The 23,173-nt window shown below is 37.2% G+C and overlaps 2 protein-coding genes and 1 long non-coding RNA gene across 9 annotated transcripts; 2 read left to right on the top strand and 1 right to left on the bottom strand.

Annotated features, from left to right (window-relative positions):
* Positions 1 to 1,622: 1,622 nt before the first annotated feature.
* LOC111322662 (G protein-coupled receptor 161B) lies at positions 1,623 to 14,497 on the bottom strand. Of its 7 annotated transcripts, none has more exons than XM_088738008.1 (2): positions 14,477 to 14,497; positions 1,623 to 2,855 (listed from the first exon to the last, which is right to left on the bottom strand). In XM_088738008.1, the coding sequence occupies exon 2, from the start codon at positions 2,828 to 2,830 to the stop codon at positions 1,829 to 1,831; it is 1,002 nt and encodes a 333-aa protein (XP_088594134.1). In that variant the 5' UTR covers positions 2,831 to 2,855; positions 14,477 to 14,497; the 3' UTR covers positions 1,623 to 1,828. The 7 variants fall into 7 exon arrangements, with proteins under 7 accessions (XP_088594134.1, XP_088594133.1, XP_088594132.1 ...); XM_088738007.1 differs by lacking the exon at positions 14,477 to 14,497 and adding an exon at positions 11,286 to 11,600; XM_088738006.1 differs by lacking the exon at positions 14,477 to 14,497 and adding an exon at positions 10,776 to 10,868.
* Positions 8,622 to 11,275, top strand: LOC148719750 (uncharacterized). The gene is made up of 3 exons (XR_015993027.1): positions 8,622 to 8,744; positions 8,884 to 9,271; positions 10,788 to 11,275. It is a non-coding gene; the product is annotated as an uncharacterized LOC148719750 (long non-coding RNA).
* A 3,237-nt stretch (positions 14,498 to 17,734) lies between the features above and the next one.
* On the top strand, positions 17,735 to 22,263 carry LOC111322629 (ras-related protein Rab-3). The gene is made up of 3 exons (XM_022925754.2): positions 17,735 to 18,001; positions 18,077 to 18,188; positions 19,538 to 22,263. Exons 1-3 carry the CDS (start codon positions 17,770 to 17,772, stop codon positions 19,857 to 19,859), a joined length of 666 nt encoding a protein of 221 aa, XP_022781489.2. The 5' UTR covers positions 17,735 to 17,769; the 3' UTR covers positions 19,860 to 22,263.
* Positions 22,264 to 23,173: the final 910 nt, after the last annotated feature.

Here is a 23,173-nt window from a genome sequence, read left to right as displayed (position 1 = left end):
ATCAATGGAGTCATTTTTCTAGATTTGAAAAAAGCTTTTGACACTGTTGATCATCAGATCCTTCTATCGAAACTAAACTATTATGGTATACATGGAAAATCTTTCAAATGGTTTCAGTCATATTTGGAAAACCGAACACAAAAATGCTCTGTCAACGGGTCGCTATCCAGTAGCTACTCGTTGACTTGCGGCGTCCCTAAAGGGACCATTCTCGGTCCATTATTGTTCTTATTATATATCAACGATCTTCCAAATTGCTTATCAAATTGTAAACCGAGAATGTATGCCGATGACACGCACCTCAGATATGCGGGAAGCAATCTTGAGAACGTTCAGTTTTGTCTAAATGAAGACCTAGAAAACGTCTTCAACTGGCTACAAGCGAACAAACTCACGTTGAACATGACTAAAACCGAATTCATGCTAATAGGGTCGAGGCAGAGACTGAATACTCTCACAGCTTCACCAACAATTAATATGAACAATACTCAAGTGAGCCAGGTTTCAGCTACAAAATCGCTTGGTGTAATAATAGACGATAAACTCGATTGGCATAGTCACATCGAAAAACTAACGAAAAAGATCGCCTCTGGTATCGGGGCCCTAAAGCGAATTAGGCACCTGATCCCAGCATCAACCTTACATCTCATCTACCAAGCTTTAGTAAAACCTCACTTTGATTACTGTGACATTGTTTGGGGTAGCTGTGGGAAAACGCTACGAGACAAACTGCAGAAATTGCAGAATAGAGCAGCCCGTGTGTTGACATTCTCTAACTATGATGCTGATGCAACTGAGCTACTCGAGTTTTTAGGGTGGAAAAATCTTGCACGCCAGCAGGAAATCCATAAAGCCACCATGATGTTTAGATGTCTGCACGGGCTAGCTCCAAGGTATCTATATTCAAAGTTTACACGGCGTGACTCTGCTTATGACCTCAGGGACTCTGAAAATAAGCTTAATGTTCCACTACCGCGCACTAATTATTACAGAAAAAGCGTTAGCTACAATGGCGCCACATTATGGAACAGTTTACCACGCGATATAAGGAACACAGAGTCTCTGGGGTTATTTAAACGTAAGATCAATGACATTTTTTAAGTCTAACGCACGGCATTCACGGAAAACAGCTTTAGTGTTATAGTATGTAGTTTTAATTTTAAATATCTTAGCGAATGTGATATGTATTTTTATAGGCTGATGAATTGATCGTGTCTAAATAAAGATTACAATACAATACAATACACACACACACACTCACACACCCACACACGCACACACGCACACACGCACACACGCACACACGCACACATCATTCAGTTCTGATCTGATTTATATCGTAAACATTTCGACTGAGGGGGAGGGGAAGAACATAAAATATCTGCGCATAGATAATGGTGCAAGAACCAAGCGATTGTCTGCGAGGCAATGTACATCAGTTGAAAAGGGGCTTTAAGATTTTTTCGATCTGGCAATGGAAGCACTAATTGGATGAATCTATAGAATAAAGAGAAAAGGGGAAATGGCTAACGCTGAGGGAAAAAGCGAGTGAATTCTTAATCATTTTGAAGCATCTTAACCAATCTAATACATCTACCGAGAGGAAAATACACCAAATCTCATTTAAGGATTCAAATAGGTGCTTTATTGTTCTTTAAAATGCTGATTAAGTCAATCATATTAGCATTGTTACATCCAAGATGGATGACACTAGTCATAATGCAGGTACAAATGGTAAAGAAATGTTTTGAGCTGTATGCGAAACGATATTTTAGGACGTTTGAAAAATTTTGGTGAAGCCTTTTGATATGCTCAGACCACGATAAAGCTACTTTGAATGTATCGTTGGACCCGAATAGGTGGAAAAAGGAAGAAGGTCGGGATTCTCCGTCCCTCTTTTTACAAATAATGCCTTGAAGGCTGGCTTGAACTGAGGGTTCAACATTCCATATACGATGGGATTTAAACAACATGCTAAGAACACAAGATAACTCGATATCATTAATGGCAAAGCTAACCCTTCTCTTCCGCCTCCCAACAAAAGAACGAGGATTGCCTTTGGGAGCCAACAAAGTACGACAACGCAAGCTATACCCAGTGTGGTATTAATGCACATGTTCTCGGCGTTATGAGCGTTCTTGCATGCGGCACGATTTGCTCTTGTGCAAATCTGGATTCTATTCCGTCGAACAGTGTTATAAATTTTGAAGTAACACCAGCAAATTATGTAAGGAGATGGTTGTGTTATCACAAGGAAGACCAAGTAGGAGACATGTGGTCCATCAAATGACCATTCAAACGTACAGAGAAAAGACTCAGGGTAGAATCTGTACTTCCCCCATCCATACAGCGGTGGACTGCAGAGGATGAGAGGTACAACCCAGCACAGTGAAAGAAGGATTTTTGGTCTGCTTTTCTTTGCAAAGAAAATGCCATTATACAATTGGGGTTTCACGACCTTGAAATACCTGCTGAGCGCAATTAGAAGCAAGGAATAGAGAGTTGCATTTGCCATTACGAAGAACAGAAACCCTGACACGTTACAGATGATGTTACCAAAGATCCAACGTCCTTTTATCAAGCTTGTGATCCATAACGGCATGATGAGTAATGTTTCGACCATATCGACAAGACATAAGTTTGCAATGATCTTATTTGTGAAAGTTTTCAGGGTAGAGTTGGTTCTTATTGCATACAGAACAATGCAGTTGGTTAAAATTGAAGCCAGGAAGACAATTGTAGCTGCAAAGGACTCCAGCACAATTTCCACGCTATTCCGCCCCTGTGAATCTCCAGTCAGCGATGAATTTTGACTTTCTTGATCATTCATTATGGAAATGTCTTGTTTTTCGTTCCTCTGAAATAGATTATGAAAGATTAAAATCAGAGAAGCGTAGCATAAATAGCGGAATATTTATAATGTGGTTAAACTACAAGCTTATCAGAGTGGAACAATGTATGTGTCGGCTCACACTAGATTTCCATTAAATCCCGAAGTGTTTCTCATTGAACTTGCGCCTGTCCCTTCCTAAATCAGCGTCGTGGCTCCTTCAGTTGATGGAGTCTACGAGTAACTGATGAAGTAAAGTGTCCCTACTTGAGACCCAACAGCTCAGCCATGCAGAAATCAAGAAATTTTATCCGAGACTTCCGCTTGAAGCCTCTATACGCACACTTGCCATTATTTGAACTCTCAACATTCGTTGTATCCAGTTGAAAACTGAATACTGAATTACTTCAACTGCAACAATAACTACCTTACTGTTTTTAGGTTTGAAAATCATATCCAACGGTAACACTTCTAATACTATAGACAACAGTGACACGAAGAACTTAATTATCTCATTTACGTAAGGTCTTACATTTTGCCCTTAGGCAGACGATAATTAACTAGACGATAAATAAATGTGAGTCGGTATAAACACGGCAAGGTAACGAATCGTCCTGAGGGAAGTTAATCAGTATTTTTTCCTCCGTTCGTGTGTGAGATCAAAGCATATGCGTCTAATTAAACATGAAGAAGTAATTGCATCGTCAAACGCTAAACGGAAAAAAAACTGGATTCTTATTTCGTACACTTACGTTGCAGTATTCCCTGTATTACGGAGAAACGTGTAACAAAATTTCCTAATTTACGGTAAGAATGTATAGTTACGCTTTTGGAACCGACTTAAAGAAGAAGATAAATTGTTCAACGGTTTCTCAGTTTGCCGTGAGAGTCACGCGCTCAAGCTCTCGATCAAGTATGCAATGAGAATACTGACAGCAGTAATGAGTAGCCATAAAGGTTAAATAACAATCGGAAAAGTTCCTGACAAACAATCAACATTCATACCTTACAACTGAATGAATTTACAACTTTCAGATCTAGAGTATATTGCGATTCCGCAGGAGAATGAAACTTCACAAATCAAGACTCCACCAAAGGCATTTTCATAAAAATATTCAACTTCCCGTTTCATGTTACGTGATAAGGATCATGATGTGTGTTGACTTAGTTAGTGAGAGGAATACACAATATCTGGTGCTGATTATATGCAAATGCAATGCATCGTAAATCACTCATAATGGCAGTTATGGATACGCTTTATCCTGAGTGCTCATCTAGAAAGAAAAAATTTATAAAACGTGTATTTTTCAAGAGAAGTAAACTAAATTCAAGCTGCACTCGCCCTTTTGACCGAATGACCTCGATTTTCTTTGCGTGTGATTCGGACTGAGTTCCATTGACATCTAGTAATGATAATGATCTGTTTGCTAATGATGACATCTTAAAATAAAGATGAACAAAATACATGTATGTGTCTATTTAATTTCATCCGGCACATCACTTAAAAGTAGGAAGAAGATGGCGGCTTTATGACCATGTCAAATTTTGTTTTCATACGGATTGTACAGAATTTCGCAATGCGATAAAAACACAATGGACCTTTCAGTTCTAAAACTATTGATTTATTTTGGAAATGTTACAAACACTAACTTCCATGTTAAATGAAGATGTTTTCAATATCCATACATCAGATATCACAAAAACCCCAGATTATAATATCGATCTCAATTTTGATCTCATCATTCGCAGTCTCCATTTAGCGCGGGCTAAGTTTGATTTTTCCCGTCATGCATGGCGTGTACACCGTGATCCAGCAGATTTCTTTTAATTATGAGACTATCCCAGGGTACATTACGGTTCAAGTTGCTTGCTTTATGTGTTCGCTCCTTGTCTCTATTTATGTCCTGCTTTATGTCTCTCTACATTTCTCTGATATTAAGCTTCTGAAACTCGACTCGTAACATATTCTATCGGTATATTAGCAAACAGATAAAAACAGCCCGACCTGTTTTGCGAACTCAGTATAATGGTTGAGCGGTTTCGTCGTTTCGCTTCCCGAGAAGGAAAGGCAGCTAGTTCGAAGGAGGAACACGGGCTTATTCCCTGGCCAGTGAGCTTTCAAAAACGGCTTTCATTTGAAGAAAATTACAAACAGTGAAGAGGGCTTTTGGTAATCATGGTTATTGTGTTCTTGCTATCTAAATGATAGCCATCTCTAGGAGGGTGAATTCGCTCATTGTAATTTCAAACTTAGGGTCTGTAATCTTAGGATTTAACACTCTTACTAGAGGATAAAAATCGTCTTGATATTTTTAAGGTAAAAACCATGAAAGATCCCAAGAAAATATCGCTTTTCATATACGCCTTCATCAATATTAATTGATTGGAAATAAATCATTAATAAGACGTCCCGAACATGCATTCATGCATTCATTTCAGTTAATATACATTATATGGTATTGAAAAATGTTAAGCCCCTATGTCATCCTTACTAAAAGGTTATTTCAGTTGTTTGAAATACTGACAAACAAATATTTAACACCTCTCTGTAGAATAGAAACCATGTTGCTATGTTATGAGTATAGTTTGAAAACCATGCGGTCGTCTCCTCGGGAGAAACGTGCTATCAAAGTTTATTATGATTGCAGTTAGTTTCCAGCGTAGGGTTTCATTCATTTCGATATTTCATCTAAATTTTTTTAATTTGGGATTTTCGGCAAATTCACTCCATTAAGGAGAGTGGTAAACACAAATTCAATGGAAGAGTCGTTAGCGTGGTTTTAACAAGCTAGCGACAAGCATTTTTGTTTGGTGATTTAGGATACAAATAATTGACTACCCTCAACAAAATAGGGAAGAATTTTCCATCTCCATCGTGCTACAGGACAAAACTTTACCGAAAATATTAAAACTGTGTGAAAGAGATACGCGTCTTTAATTTTCATGGTTTATCGGAAGAAAGTTTTTCTTTCCCGATTTATTCAACCCGTTATTGAATGCATGCATTCAATGTTTATAATTATGGTCAAAGTGCATATCGTAAATTTTGAAACGATATCCAAAAGCGCATACGTCTAATGTAACTCTGAGGTAATCAGCTCATTTGAAAAATTACAGTACTTTTCAAAAAGGGGACGCTTCTTGTACCGCCATGTTCTTAATTGCTCAAATTTCTAACCTCCCAAAACAGACTCATTAGACTTTTATGTTTGACTCAGCCGTTTTTGGTATTTTCCTTTACAGTTTAGATAAATTAAACATGTTCCATAATGAGGCGAGAATACTATCTCCGCGCGAAATTACGTTAGCATTTTGCAGAAAAAGCTCAGTTAAAATTACTAACGCGATATTTTAGCGTTGCTATAACAAATTTCGGAAATCATGCTTCAAGATAAGCTAGGGAAGTGTATATCTGCGATACGTCCTGGAGAGATTAAATATTATCCTTCAAAATTTTGTCTTTCTAAATGAAGAACTGCTTTCTCAGTTGCCGTTACTCTGTTGCTTTCCCAGTTGCAGTCAAACCTCGTCCTGCAATCAGTGAGCTGGGGCTATATGTTTTCCATATGATTAAATAGATTTAATTGTCGGAACAGAGAGGCTATAGAGATTGTTGTGTCTAATATGAAAGAAAAAATCGCCATATGATATTATTGAATCCCGATATCATGCCAGGTAAAACGAGAAGTCTATGATTGAGAATTAAACTAAGTACATTTTAGCAAAATAGAGGTAAATTCAATATGGTGAATGTCCCCAATAACCAAACTCTCCCAGACGTTTGTAATATGGCGATCAAGAGTTGAAACTACAGATATCGCGGAATCCTTGTTCGTTTTATAAAATTGTCACTTTTACTCCGAATTTTGCACTGGTACTGTTGAATCAGTAACTGATGACGAAAATTAAGTCAGCATTTTTCGGTTGTTGGCCATAGATTATGGTTTAAAAAGATCAGAGTGCTCATATTTGTTCTGTTTTAGCTTTTTATGAACGAAAAACCTTGCAAAAATAAACGATTTAGGTGAAATTAGATCAAATAAAAATGTTCAGTATGTTTTATATAAATCTGATTTTAAAACTGCTTCATGATGAAAAATGGTTTACATAACAGCACGACTCTTTTGTTTTCGTGTTCTTCACCCAAGTTGCAATTTCTTACCTTTGTCTGTTCGATTTGTTAAGTTCCAAGCCAAAACTTGCTGGTGTGATCAGATCCTTAAGCTTGATTTGCGAAATCGAAAGGTAAACTTTCTAGTGCGAAGAGAAATAGACTTTTTCAATGTTGGGTTTAGGCTCCACATAGGCTCCGTGTTCACTCAATTGAAAAACACACAATCGATTGCTGTCTCTCTTTAATTATTCAGATAAAATTACGCACATGCTCACTTTCAAGCCTATTAGTTTGCTCATACACTAAGCAGGAAATTTAATGTCGTCTGCGAGTTGCAAATAGCTCGCACATCAATAGGAAAAATTAAAAACGGAAAGGTGGAATTTGTAAAGTGGAAATTTCTAGAGAGCGATGCGTGTGAACGAAAATTGGAATACCACCAGCAGTTAGGCACCTGTTCACCTGTTCTTTTAAATAAATATGATTGCAAATATTACTAAAAAGCGAGAAAGAAAGCAAATATAATATAGGTTCCTTTTGCATTTTTAATTTTCGACGTTTAGTGCCAAAGTAACAGTTAGAAACAAATTAAAATTAACCAACGTTTTCGCAGTCGGAGCGTCGAGGCCTGCTTTGAAAAAGTAGTTTTTTCGCTAGAGATGCAACACTGAGCTGAACATCTTTGCCAAGCTATATTATTGAGCGAAACACAGGACGGTTTTACACGGTCATCATGTGTAAATGTAAAAACCTTTTCTTTTTTAACAGAAATTTTTCTGAAGTTTCTCATTTTAGCAGAGTTATCTTGTTATGGGCAGTGGAAAGGTGTGCCACAGCTTGAGCTAAAGAAATTCAATCTGCCCAGATCCTTCATTATTCAAAAAGCGGCCTTAGTCTTTCTTAATTTAAAGAGAAAATTAATTCCTGTCGATGAGCTCTCATGTAGAGAGGAAAACTGTCTTTTATATATTCAAGACGCCGTTTATAACCAGTAAAGATTTGAAGAACTTACCAAAGACATTCGTATGAGACTGTCTCTTAAAATCAACCAAATTTCCGTTCCGAATCCAATTTGATTAATACCGTACTCACTCAGATAACTGTCTACTCGCACTTTGACTTCAGACAGCCATTAGTATTCAGTGTGAAGTTTCTCACTCGAACAAGAATATCGTATTATGGCCAGCGCTAAAGAAAGAGAATCCTTCAACTTTTATAGCGGACTGAAAGCTACTGTATTACTGGTAATTTGAGAGCACGAATGATCTATTTCTCTTTCAAACATTGGAAAAAAAATTGAAAAAACAATAGATAACTTTTTGAGCTTGACGAATCAAAATAAGCCCTAAATGCAATTCATCTTAGAACTCTAGAAGGAAGGATAGTTTCTTAATTTGACTAAATTTATCATTGGCTGTAGTACGTACCGTAGACTAACGTTTTTCCTGACCATTCATCACCTAAGTCAACAAATTGTATTGAGGAGGGATTCATAAACCAAAATGCCGCCCACAATTTTCATCAAAACAGAAAAAACGCGCGTGAGTGTAATGATATAAACTGCCATAACATGACGAGACAGGCGAGTATCACAAACCAAAAACTTCCTATTCGAAAAAATACAAACAAAACAAAACTAGAGGTCCAGAAAGGAAAAACCGAAAACCAATTTCTTTTTTTTTTTTTTTTTTTAGTTGACCGCTAAAATCAACACACTCAGTCTCAACATAAAGTCATATAACATATGGCGAAGAAGATAAAAGTGAAGCAAAGGAGGAAATGCTAAATATATTTTCGGAGGTAAGAAACTCCCACGAAACTTTGACTGCCATTATAATTCAAATTACACCAAAATGTTCTCTTACCCTCTACATATAAGAGAGGCGTTACTTAATCCGTTAAATCCCAGGGGTGACCAGCATCTAATTTCCCTTTACAGTGAAACCGCTGAATTATTCACGAAAATCACGAGAATAAAGGAAATGATCACCAACCTGAGAAGTTTGATTCTTAAACAAATTCTCTCTGTCAGTACCAAAGAAAATGTATGGTGAAGACTATGGAGATTATGGAAACTGGTATAAGGTTGTTTAGTTCGTAGTATGTCCACTTTTCTCCTCTTGGAAAGGAAACGTTTTAAGTCCATAAACCAAAGCTCTCTGAAGAGTCGAACGTTCAGATCATGCTCGAATTTCTCAAATCTGGGATTCAGAAAAGAGAAGGGAGCTTTGAGTCAATTGCATGCTCTTCTAACATCCTTCCAAAGCATGAGAAATGGTAAACATCGAACCAGTGATGGAGAATCTGTCAGGAATTTGGTATTAGAGGTAATTAATTGAGGCAGAAATTTTTATAAAGCTTTATTTTTTAAGCGGAGCCAGCACTTGAAACCAGTGGGCTGTAGATAAATGAAGACAAAGATTATGATTTTCATATGAAAACGGAGCGGCATGAAATCCGGAGTATACTGTGTGTAACAGTGCATGCAAGTGTAAACGCACCATTTCTGAAAAATCCTGAGGTTTCGAAAAAATTTGAAACTTTCATGAAAAAATTTCGTATCAAAGTTAAATTTAAGCCTACGTGGTGATATAATTAAATTTGTAAATCTAGTGGTCTGAATCGTCAAAATAACAGCTTTCCTAAACTTTTTTTTGATGACGTATCTCCGATCATATCATTTTTTCATACTACAAAATAAACCTCAATGGAGGCCGTTCAGGGCTATAAAAAATTCATTAACCACAGATTACTCCTAACAGCTTTTTCAATCTTAAAAGTGATGGGCAGTTTGTCGGTTTAAAATTTTCTCGAATGTTGTTATCATCTTCAGTGTAAGTACATCGGAAACTTCAAAGATTTTTTAAATTAAAATCAGGGGCTGTTACTAATTTAGAGGCGCTAAAAATTTCATTGATCATTACAACGGACAATTTCTTTCCTACTGTCACCGAAAAACATTATTAGGATTAATTCGCCTTAAAACGAATATAACTTTTCATATTGCGTGAAATGTGTTCAATTTTTAAACAGGAAGTGGATATTTTTAGCGTATCTTGAGGCTGTGCTGTCAAAGTGTGAATTACGAACGCCCAGTGACGAACGAAGAGCGACGAGCGTCGGAAAGACGAACGACGAAACTAAGCACGACATTTTGACGAACGGCGACCGACGACCGACGAGAACGAGCACTTAGACCGAGAAGGGACGATGCCTTTAGGGTTAAGTTACTTCATTCGTGATATTACTCAACCCTCAGTTATCCAAAACAGAACACCATCTGAAAGCACACAGACTCGCTGATCCCCGACATTATTCTTTCTAGTCGAAAGGCCATCTTTATACCGAAAATAAAACACGTCAAGTTAGTGAAGATTCTGTTACCAACTGAATCGAACACAATATATATACACCCCAAGCCTGAGTCCCTTGGATGAAACAATATATCCGAACCAGCTATGGCTGTCACTCGCGCCAAAACTGACAGGAAAAGTCATGCACGTATTTTTAAACTGGTCAAGCTTCTAAAATCAAAGAAGAAAAGCGAAAACTCTTTTCGTGAAACCCAAATGCAAATTTTGCTACGACATTTCACTTTTCTTTTCCCGTACAAGCAATGAAAACTCAAAATCCGTTGGAGATTGTTTCTTTTCAATTCTTGGCATGCAAAAATGGCTTCAGTATATTGTCTGGCTCATCGAGTTTGAGTGGGGTCACTTGGAAGCGCCTTCATGAGGTCTACATCTGCACGAAGGTGCCACTGTAGTGGCAAAACAAATTTCTCTTAATTCTAAATATTTTTTCATTAAAAAAATTGAAATTTCTCCTCACCTTTTCTTGCAGTTGAAGTCAAACCGTCAGTCTTTGAAAGTGGAACATTATCGGTTGTTCAACCTCACCGAGAATTACAAATACAACAACAGCTGCACAGCCCACTAACTAACTTTACCATGGACGATGTTGTTTGAGAATATGTCAAGATATTTTTTCGAACTGTCTAACTCATTTCCACACTTTCAAAAACAATTTCAGTATTTTGACAATATGAATAAGAGTTTGTTTACAATTTTGCAACGCTAATGAAAAGAAAACACCCTTGAGAGTATTGTGCGTTTGCAAATTCTGAAGTTGAATCTGTTTTAATTTGCTTAAAAAGGCAATAAAATAAAACCAAAATTCTTGTGAGAAAAGGAAACCAAGGGGAAATATACTTTATCAAAGGCACACGAAATAAATTTACCTTTTTTCGTTGAAAAGGACAATTTGCGGTTTTTAATCAAACTCTAGTTTACATCAGGGATGTAGCAGTCATTTGTATCTCTCTTAAGCTTTAATTCTTACCTTGTTATGTTCAATGAGGCTCAAGTAAGACTTAAAGCTGGTTCAATTGCACCAATAGCTGAATTTCACAAACAGATCCAAGTTCCTCTAGCTTGAAACATGAGGCGTTTGGTAAGACCTCTCACTGTTTAGCGCTAACAGTTGGTTCCCCGTCGGTTGGTCTCCAACAACAATTTCTAGCAATTAAGCTCAATCTTTCAGTCAGGCAGCAGCATATAAAACTGCATTTGTTCCTTACTGAGTTTGTTTGCTATGAACATTTTGCAGCCATCATTTCACTTCCTTGCCAACGTATGACAACACAAGGTAAAGTGTTATTGTTACATTAACGTTGAATTGAATTTTCACGGGGGCGTGCTTTACGACTTGTATTTTCATATAAACATTTCAGTTTACCCATTTTCATTAGAATACGCGAAATGCCTTATTTATATTCATCATTCTAATTTTCAGTGCGGTTTATTTGGAATGCTGAGATTGTCAAAGAATTTATGGACAGCTCGCCGTGAATTTCAAACCGATTATCCCCAGTCTTGAAAGCATTGAAATAAAGGAAGTCAGAATTACTCCCGCCGACCTAATTCAGACAAATATAAAATCCATTCATCTAAGCCTCTTTCTATACAAAATGAATTCCTTTAACCCTTTTGACCTCCTAAGAGTTATTAGTATTTAATTTCTTCCTACAATATCAGCCCTTGAATCACACATTAAGGTCAGGAGAATATAGGAAATGATCATGTGTGCTCATGCGACTTAGAAACCCATAGCTAGTAGCTATGAATGCCAAACTAGTGCTGTTCAAAACAGCTATTTTACCGTACTTAAAGTGTCGTCGATTACGAGTTTGGTATTTTTGTAAATTTCGCGGAATTTGCTCTCCGCACACGCTGGTTCAACAAACGAGAGCTGTATACTCTCTTTTAAATTGGCTTTTATTCTTCAGCTCACAACATTCACGTTCCGCCCTACGTTCTAACTAACTTAGGATCACAAGTGCCACTTTTATTGGCTACAGATCTCCACACCCAGATACGAAGGTCCGGTGTGGCCGGATAGGGCTTAATTGTCTATTAATTTCCTAATCGGTTGATCCCAAATCTTATCATCGTTAATCTTAACACGCGATTTCACTAGCAATTATCTAGTTAATTACATCATTGTTTGTCGATCGTTCTATACATTCTTTGTCAATATATTTCCGGTTACATTCTACAGGTCTTTATTAGAGGTAAAGAACCAATAACTCACTTAGTGCGGCGCTAATCATGCGAAATATAACAAAACAAGCAAAATCCTAATAATGGGTGTAAACGTTCTATAACAGTAAAGCAAGCGATTCGCGCAAGATAGAACGACTCCAAGAGAGAGGCTTAAGGGCTGTGTACAATCGGATCATCACGCGGACATTAAAGAACAGACGCTTGCAGGATGTATGCACCCTTATGTATGAAGTCAAACACAATTTATCTCCAGCTCATATTAGCAATATTTTTAATGCTGCTAGTACTTCTTATTTTTTAAGACAAACTGATTTTAGCGTTCCTAGTTATAATACAGTACAGTAATGCCCCCCACCCACCCCCCCCCCCCCCACTCTTTGGGTCCGTCGCCGAAACCTTTTGACAGGAATTCTGAAAAAGATCATTTGTTTCTCACAGCAATTCACACTCTCGAATTTCAAGGGTGTGGAACATTTCGACTATGCCAAGCAAAAAAATGCTTGGCATAAACCTCTCGCATGCATTTTCAAGTTCCACAAGGAAAACGATTTCGAAGATAAATGTGCGTTAGCTAATTACACTAATCAATCAGTATAAAAATCGAAAGTAAATAAAAAACTAACGTTTTGAGCGTCGTCAGAGCGACGACGAAGGGCAAACGCTTGAAAAGTCGGCTTTAGAATCTTTACGGTGGTCAATTTACACTATCAACTCAGTTGATAAAAGCAAATTATTACGTATCACCCCCCTTTTGAAGTCCTAAATGTAATAACATTTGGTCCAAGATGTAATAAGCCTCCGATGCGAAAGATTAACTGCGCTTGTCAGCATCCACATTGAGATGTTAAAATGATAACCGTTGCATCACAGAATCCTCTGACCATAATTCATAGCGTATTGCGGGCTCGCTCGCTGATTTTAATCAATTTTTGCTTGGGACGTAGGCCGAGAAGCATTGGTTACAAATCTTGATACTGATGTGCTTTTGGAATCAAATACACAGATCTCAAAACAATAGAACGCTGACTAATCCGGCCATCTTGACCGAACAGGCTTGGTCAAGAGAGTTTACATTTTCGGCAAGTAATTTTTCACGGAAAAAAGGCGTTTTTTTTTCAGTTATCACGAATGACGGAAAATACTTTCTTTGTTTCACCTATCAAGACTGGTATATCGTTCACAGTTCACGGCTTTTAACTTTTTACAATCACGTGTCCCAGCCGGTCACGTTTTTTATCACGATAAAAACAGCCGATCACCATGACGTTTCACAGAAAACCCGTTTATTGACGAAACCCGTTTATTGACGAAACCCGTTTATTGACGAAACCCGTTTATTGACGAAACCCGTTTATTGACGAAACCCGTTTATTGACGAAACCCGTTTATTGACAAAACTCATTTATCGACAGCAGATAAAGGCGGATTCTTTGCATTTTCTTCTCAATGTATAGGACATTGCCATTTTAATTTCTCCTTAGCGTCTTCCAAAATATACCAGAAGCTGTGATGGACGCCATGTTGGAAGAAGTCTAAAATGATGACGCAGGAATATTGGCAGTTGAAGGCTTTTGAAAATTCCTGCAGTATATATACCTTCCTTAGTCTTAAAACTCACTAAATGGTCTTCAATGCAACCCTTTTCTTCTATTTTAATTTAGACTTTGAGAGATATTTCTTTTACTTTGCGAAAAGGTTGGAAAACGATTTTGTTTTCCGCAATGAGCGATTGTCTCGGTATTTGGTTAAGATATTTGCTTTCTCTTTTCTGTTAACGTTGTGACTGTTTTAAAAAAGCGCATAAGAAATCTCAGGTCCTTCTGGCTAACAAGGGACATCGATAAGAAAATGAAAACATGTAGCGATCTTTCTTGTCCTGTCAAGAAAGATACAGCCTGCAAAGTTTGCCTAGCGAACATTTATCACAGACATTCATTTTTATAGTGGTTAGTCTTGTTATATACCTACCTTGAAATTTAAGTTTCTTGACGGCACACAACTCTAGCTGCTTAGCGTAGTGATTTATATGCAATGACTTGTATCAGTTATATATCACGAGATTCATCCTGAAAAGTTACTCTCAGTGTTAGGAAGGCGACTGAAGGTACACTCCCACCGAGTCATTTCATTGTTTTGGAGAAAGAGAAAATGTGTCGTGATGTGCCTAAGAAAGGGAATTTTTTTCTTTTTACAACTGAAATTTCTTTATTGAGTCATTTCTTCTGATTTATACCTTATTCTGGGATATCTCGAGACCATTACGTGAAGTCGACTTCATAATAAACCTTACGCTAGTAGAGAACTTAATTGGTACATTGCATCACATATTTCATGGTTATTCGATCAAAAACTTACGCATCTCCCGAATCAGGGACGGTACAATTAACAAACCGCTACGATGTGGTTAACACCCCTAAGGTTCAATCTGAATTGTCTTCTGAAACAAAATATGCAGAAAGCTTATTTAAATATAACGTTTTGCAATTTCATTATAGAGAAATCAATTATCTTGATCCAACTTTATGCTACTTCATTACAACGTGATAGATCCTCTTATCTATAAATGAGGCAAAGTTTCTAAAGAAACTGTGGTTTGCGGCGTCAAAGTGAATAACAAGGGAATTTTGGTTTTATCAGGTGACTTGATAATGTAAATTGGCCACCGTGAAGATCGAGTTTCAAAGCTTCGCTCTGACGAAGGGCTTACGCTCGAAACGTCAGCTTTGAAACTCTTTATGGTTGCCGATTTACACTTTCAACTTAGTTCAGTAATAAAACCAAAATTACCTCTTATTCATACACGCATTCAAAGTGGTAACAACAACCAAACTTTACTTTGGTGATTTCATCAAAATGGCATCTGACTGAGAATTATACTTCTCCCATGCTTTACCTGTTATCAGGTAACCGGGAAACCAATGTCGGGAAAAGATAAAGATTTTATACCAAAAAAAGTGATTTCTTCAGCTATCGATCCTCACTGAATATAGCTGTAGGAAAGGTGAAGTTAAATCGTCATGCCCATTTTATCACATCAGTAAATTTGGTTCCCTTAAAGTGCTACTGAAACGTAATTTTCATATCCGAGATTTTTGCAAAATAATAGAGTTTGAACGTTATTTGCAAACGCTGTGTACTTTTTTTGGGCCAACGCATAGCCGAAAGTACATTTTTAACCATTCGAAGTTGACCGGCTGAGATCAAAATTGGCGGCCATCTTGGCGCGGCCAAAACAGCCCTGTGACGTCACCGGTTGTGTACTTCTGTGAAAGAAGGGTAAAAGCATGGAGTGTGGCTTGCATGTTGGGAGGCCGAAAAAGAGGATTTCGGGAAAAATGCCATCCTAGTCTTATTCATCGGCGGCCACATCGTCATCTTGGCTATCTGTGAGAGGTTCGCCTGGATAGCGAGCAAAATTCCCGACTGATACCGAGAACGAATCTCTACCAGTCTATTTAGTTAATCGGTAACTGACGAGATCCACAAGATTAGGATCGAAACCGCGGTCTTGCCTGACCATCTACAGAAAATGTCGAAAGGCATTATAACGGCAGATGGGCTACTAAACGCCCCGGGCCAAAGCAATGCCATTCAGAGAATGAAGAAAACATGGAAGCCTCATACGACACCGCCACTCAAGATGATCTACTCGGCAAGTCTGAGGATAACGAACAAATCCCTCTGTACCAAATGCCTAGCAGAACATGCCCAGAACCCCTACAATATAAGGCGAGGGCTAAAATAAGAGCGGACGAGGATTTCAAAAATGAGATAAAGCAAATCCTTAACAACGCGGAGCAAGAAACAGTAAAGGCGATCATGTGCTTCTATGAACGTGAAATCGGTCGTTTTCATACCGAAATAAAGAAAAGAAAACGAGCCAAAGCGGCTGGAACACTGAACACTAAGAACTGTAGAACGATCGAATCAGTGCGCGTGGCGCAAGCTGAAAGCAATCAAGACAACTTAACGATCGAGACAGTCAAAAAAATAGCTGTACATCTACAAAGGCGAACGATTCGAAAAAGACGCAATCCCTGATGTGCGTACTCAGTGCCACACATAAAGCAAATTCTCATGAAAAACTGGCATTTAATAGAAACACACCCACTACTGAGCGAACTATACAAAAATCCGCCGCTCGTATCTTACAAAAGAGGGCGGTCGCTCAAAGACATACTCGTGAGGACTAAACTTTGAATAGGCTACTCTAAACACACGCTTGGGAGTCGTGTAGGCCTGTCAACCCCATTTTACGCCACCATCTTCCTCTTCGCTACTGGAGACAACTTCGCTTCGTTCAGAAGAAGATTCACGTGACAAAACTTCAATATCTGCCATCTCCTTCGCCCACGAATACAAACAAACAGTGAGTGAAATAAACCACGCTATCGGAGTGAACACAACCAGTGACGTCATCAATCCATTTCGCTCGGTACCAGGGTCCGGACATGGTTTTGTGTAAAATTTTTGATTTGAACGGTTAAAAAAGATATCTTTCGCTTCTTTTTGGCCAAAGCAAATTATCTCATGATGATCAGCATATTCAACACTACAAGTTTGAGAAAATATTTCAGATACGAAAATTTCGTTTCAGTAGCACTTTAAACGTAAAAGTTTTAAGATTTTAAGTCTTGAAAGCCGGGTTTTATAATTCTTCTCAAAACAATTTTATTTATTTAAGTGCCTAAATCGTTTTTTTACGTAATGGCACTTTAAAGATGAACATAAAATAGTGACTTGAGCGATCTGGGAGTTTGAAAGAATTTAAAAGTCACTATATGATTTTCTTAAATTTTAAACCACTCGGAAATTTTAGTAAGGAACAAAGATTTACTTATTAATTAATCACTTCCGTTATTTTTGTAATGTATGATGTTCCTCAATGTAAACTAATGAACCAAAAATTTGCTGTATGTCTTAAAATCGCGAAAATATCTTGAGAGATGATGACTCCATTAGAGCAAGTTTGTGAAATTAAGTCTCGTTTCATCGGCCTACCAACACCGAGGAGTGATTAACTCGAAGCTTGGATAAATCTTTCAGCAGAGACACCACTCCTGCGAAAATTTTTCATGGTGGACAGGAAATTTGTGATCGCCACAATTTCGCGCGAGGGCGCGGGGTTTGAAGACAGGTGAATTTTGTCAATTCTGATTGGCTACTTGTAAATTAAATCGTTTTTAGGCGATTGTGATTGGTTCGTGGACACTAATATCCGGGAACTTGGAATAGCGAGAAGTGTTCGAAAGCTCTTGATCATGGCGACCGCTAACGACAAACAGTGGCAGAAAGATGCAGCCGATCAGAATTTCGATTATATGTTCAAGCTTTTGATCATTGGAAATTCTGCTGTTGGCAAGACATCGTTTCTCTTTCGCTATGCGGATGATTCATTTACGTCCGCGTTTGTTTCAACGGTAGGAATCGATTTTAAAGTGAAGACGGTTTTTCGAAACGAGAAGCGAGTGAAACTTCAAATTTGGGATACAGGTGCGCTTGTTATTTTCTGCTCGTCTTCTGTAGTTTTTACTAATAGTTTCAGTACTTATAGACGTTATTTTACAGCCGGTCAGGAAAGATATCGAACAATAACCACTGCCTACTATCGTGGGGCCATGGGATTTATTCTGATGTATGACATTACCAACGAAGAGTCATTTCAGGCAGTGCAAGATTGGTAAGGATTTCATTTTATGTTTAATAATTTTTAGGCGCTGATGTTACTTCAGCCACCAAGTTTCCATCTCACCCAAGGAAAATTGATTTTAATCCCTTATTTCCGTATACTGAAATTTCTTCTAGATTTCGATTTGATCGGGTCAATTTCACAACATCACAACAGTAAATTTTCGTGGATCATTAGTAAAAGAAAACATAAATTTGATTTGTGAACATCACTACATAAATGTCAGAAATCCTCTTGTTTCGCCATTTCCGACGACAAAATGTTTGACTTGAGGCAGTTCTGCTAGATCGTGTTTGCCGTTATTCAAAATTATCGAAAAATTTAAAGAATGCAAAGGTGGGAATCAATTAAATATTATAGTTTAAATTTAAAAAGATTCACTTAGCTTTGCACCAAGTCCCTTCGTGGGAAGACGCAGTGCTGACATTCATAACCTTATATTCTGTGGAAAGAAATTTTGTAAACTTTGTCGTTTCAAACGTAGAACGTGTTTACATTTATAGTGTAGAATTCTTTGCATCACGCATGGCTAAGCTTCTTTGCCTCATTATAATTTTGCTCGAATTTTCATGTGTGGGCGAAAACTTCGTCTTGTTGACAAAGTATCGTGCATGATTGGTATATGAAGTTTCTTTGAAGAAAGCTGCGAGATTGCACCAAATGTCAGCGTTTTAAAAGTCTTTTCTCGAGCAATTTACTTCAGATAAGTCAACGATTAAATTGAAAGATTCGGCGAGATCTGTAGACAAGATCAGAGACCATGTTAGTCTCGATCAAACGAGATACTTAATGTAATTACTTTTAGCCCACTTCGTTTCATTTTCGATTGAAAACATAAATTATCTCGAAAACGCAAGGTGGCATAAGTTTCTGCTGGTTGAATAATATTATTTTGATCTTAAGCAACTACTTCTTTATGCTTGAGTAATAAAGGATAAAAATGCAAAATATTAATTGCCTTGAGTTAACCATGTAAACAATTTCATCCAATTAATATTGTTGAAAGGAAACTCAGGAATTAATAAACTTTTTCTGTTATTTGAAGTTTGATTTTTTTTTTTAAATTAGTGACAAGGTGTATGAGGCTTTTCCATCTCTACTGCTACTACAAATTTCCTTTTAAATTAAATACAAGAATTTTAAAATTGTATGTGTTAACTTTGAGTATTCTCATTACTCGTATTCTGGATGATGTATGGATCTTACAGGGAGAAGTTACATGTTAATCACTCGGAGTTAAAGGGTGAATTAAGCAACATCAAGGTTATCCTCGCACTTATAGTAAACAGGGTTTAGAATAAAAGGGTGTTTATTGATTGGACTCATTTCCTTGTACACAGGTCAACACAAGTGAAGACATACTCTTGGTCCAATGCCCAGGTGATACTTGTTGGAAACAAGTGTGACATGGAGGAAGACAGAGTCGTGACTTATGATAGAGGGAAGCAACTTGCGGACCAGCTCGGTCTGGAGTTCTTTGAAACCAGTGCAAAGGATAATGTTCATGTCAAACAAGTGTTTGAACGCCTGGTGGACATCATCTGTGACAAGATGTCAGAGAGCTTAGATTCTGATCCAACAATTGTCAGTGGACAGAAGCCTGGAACAACAAAGATATCTGACAAGCCTCCTCAACAACAGGACAGTGGCTGTGCTTGTTGATCTTTATGAATTGTTGTATCTTTTGAATAGGAGTGATGTTAGATTTCATTTTAAATTTTCTGGATCTTTGCAAAGTTGCAGGTTTGGTTTTGTTGTAGCTCTGTTGGTTACTACATAGATTGACAGACTATTATTTAACCCTCTCTTGTGAAGAAACTGCAAATTCTTCCTACCAACTATTATTTATACTAATTATCAATTTGGTAAAATTGAAGATGGTGCTTTCCAGAAATTTTCTCTTCTAGTTGCTAGTTCTCTTTATTCTCATTGCTTGCCTGCCCGGCATTGCATGAATTTTGCATGAGAATCTACTGCTACACTACTTCTACAGTTGAGATATACACTCCCCAACAATTTTAACCAATAAATGTCATTGATTTGATGAAGTAATCATATAAGAAATTTGAAATTTGAATCAAAACTCACTCATTACTTATATTTCTGTTAACTTTTAATCCTTTCTTTCCTAAGATCTAATCAGTATTTCTCCTTACTGTCTGCTGTACAATTGTTATGATGTTAGTTTGGAGAATTTGGTATGTGATCAGCTAATTCCCTAATTTAATTTTTCTTTATTCTCATCACATGTCTGCGTGATATTGTAAGGAGAAATTCTGTCTTGGTCGCGCATAGGAGTTAAAAAAGGTTCATTGGCATGACCAATTTAGTTTTAACTCACAGCTTGCTCCTACCTTGTTATTCACCTTATTAAAGATTTCTTGAGGAAGGTTAAAAGATTTGAGAGTTGAGGCCTCAAAAACCTCTTTTAAATAAAAAAAAAATGTGTACGGAGAGGAGAGCCATAAAACAGAACACACTTACTTTTGGATGTAAAGTTTAAAATATTATTATACTTGTAGGAAAAATGTTAGCGTTTAACTTAATTTTTCTTGAATTTGCCTTCGTCAAATGGTCTATTGTGAATCAGTTAGAATGATGTTGTGCCACAGAATATCCCACACCTTACCCCTGACAGGAGGACATTTTGGTAAAACACCTACTTTCCCAACTCTCCCTGGGAATTATCAAAGACAAGGCCATTATTTTCTTGATAGTGCACAATATTAGAGCCTGTATGTATATCACATATCTAGTCATATGTAAGCTTTCCCCTAACTCTCTGGAATTAGCTTGAAATAAGCCATATTGGTTGTCATTATAATGGTGGGAATGAAAGAGTCATGCAATTTAAATTCACCCACAAAAAAATAATTTATTTTTGTGGTCAACACAAGTGACCAATTCCATCAGTAAAAAATGTTTCTGGAGATAACAGCTTAATGCAAATGTATTCTTAGTTTAACAGCTGTTTGATAATGCCTGACAGTATTATTTTTATGTTTCAGCTTTCTGGCTTGTGAATTTATGAAGAATAAATATTTTGATCTTCAAAGAAATTAGAGCTGGAAACAGAAATAATTATTAAGAACATATTGTTCACTAGCTGGCATTTTCCAAATATTGAACTGAGCTCAAACTGGTAATTTGATAATTAATTTTGACCTCTTCATTTTCATCATCACAGCCAAACTAGCCTAGAACTTGTTACAATACTGATATGTTGTGAACATATGATTTATGAATTTCTAAAGTATGTAACTAAAACCCTTTCACTCTCAAGATGTCATTCACGATTTTTCCTTACTGTCTAAAACACAGTTCTTTTGATGTTAGTTTGGAGAACTGTCACATTTGGATCAACTTATATTTAATATATATTTTTCCAAGTTCTCATCACTTGTCTGCTTGACATTGGGTTGATAAGGCAAGGAGAAATTATCTGTTGGTCACTCTTGGTGGTGAAAAGGGTCAAAAAGGTAGATTGAGGGTGCTTACTGTTAAACTTGTACTACCATTAACGATGGAAATATTTATTCACTCACTAGTTTGTGGTCCCGATTTTTTATTTGGTTAGGAAGTTTTTTTTTTAAAATATTATAAGAGTTAATGGTTTGTTAAGTTTGATGTTATAAGTTGCACTTAAACTTGCAGTTTCTGTACCTAAATTCCAATGCGATCAATGCTGGAAACAGCTTTAATGATTCTGTTATCACAAGCTATGAATTTTGGAAATGTTTTGTGTAGCATAAACTGTTCTCCGAAATTGTTTTCTAGTGTTGTTAATAAAACTTAGGCTAGATTTTCACTGATTTTCTTCCAGTATTGTTCTGAAACTGGTAATGCATCAGTGCTTATTTGGTGTTGAACTGATTAAGATTTAACTTACATGTAAGTTATTAAAATGTACTTCAACGGTGAAGGATGTTAATGGTATTTATAGGGATAGAGGAACCATATGTATTCTATTAAAGGTCAGAGCATGTATACAGCATAATAGCATTGATGTGGAACAGACTTAGAGGAATTTATGTTAGCAAAAATTATTAAAGTTGAATTCAAAGAACTAGGTGTCTGCATTTATACTTGCATCTCAGGGTTGTTGTAAGGGAGGTGTATAAATAAAAAAGCCCAAACAATTGTTAATGCAACATCAAATTCTCCTTGTGTCTTACAAGGGAATATTAGAAAACCTGATTGGAGAATTCAGTAATCCCTCAGGAGTAACTTCAAACTTTTTTTTTCAATATTAATAGTTGAATGAGTGCGGTGAAACTTGTGGAGTCATTTTATAGCAAGAGTGATCTAAGAACTGAAGCAGCTCATAAAATTTCTGAAGAAGTTCTGAATGTTTTGATAGAGAGAACCTCTTCTCCAGTGCCTACTCCTATGAAAACTGAGACTTTGTAAAAAGTAGAATCATTCACGTTAACTTTTCTCTTACATTTTTCTGGCGAATTTAGCCGCTCTGCAGCCACACGAGAATAAAAATTATATTCGCAGAGCAGCCGATTTCTACCTTGGCTTATAATATTATATATCTTATTAACCAAGCGCGAGGGCCGTACTGGGAGAATATCGGCCCGAGGTCTTGACAGTACGGACTGAGAGCAGCGAAGTCCGTACAAAAAAGACCGAGGGCCGATATTCTTCCAGTATGGTCCCCAGCAAGCTTGGTTAATAAGAGATTTATTATACGACTGAAGTTCAAAGGGACACAAGTGCGGTATCATTCGGGACAGTGCCCGGTCAAATACTAAGAGAATATTGACCGGCAATAGAGCATTTTGATTGGTTGATTTTAGTTATTGGCTCTCTGACTGCCCGAGTCGTGTAATAAAGAAATATACGTGTGTTTTTTCGATTCCTGGAAGTGGATCCAGCCAAGATAACGTCGGGGTCCCGCGCCGTGGTCACACTGTTGGAATCCACACTGTTGATCCCGTTGGAATTCCACCCGGGAACACGGACATCCC

This window comes from Stylophora pistillata, chromosome 11 (genome assembly GCF_964205215.1).
Source record: "Stylophora pistillata chromosome 11, jaStyPist1.2, whole genome shotgun sequence".
Taxonomy (NCBI): Eukaryota; Metazoa; Cnidaria; class Anthozoa; order Scleractinia; family Pocilloporidae; genus Stylophora; species Stylophora pistillata.
This window is presented reverse-complemented; position numbering and strand designations above follow the sequence as displayed.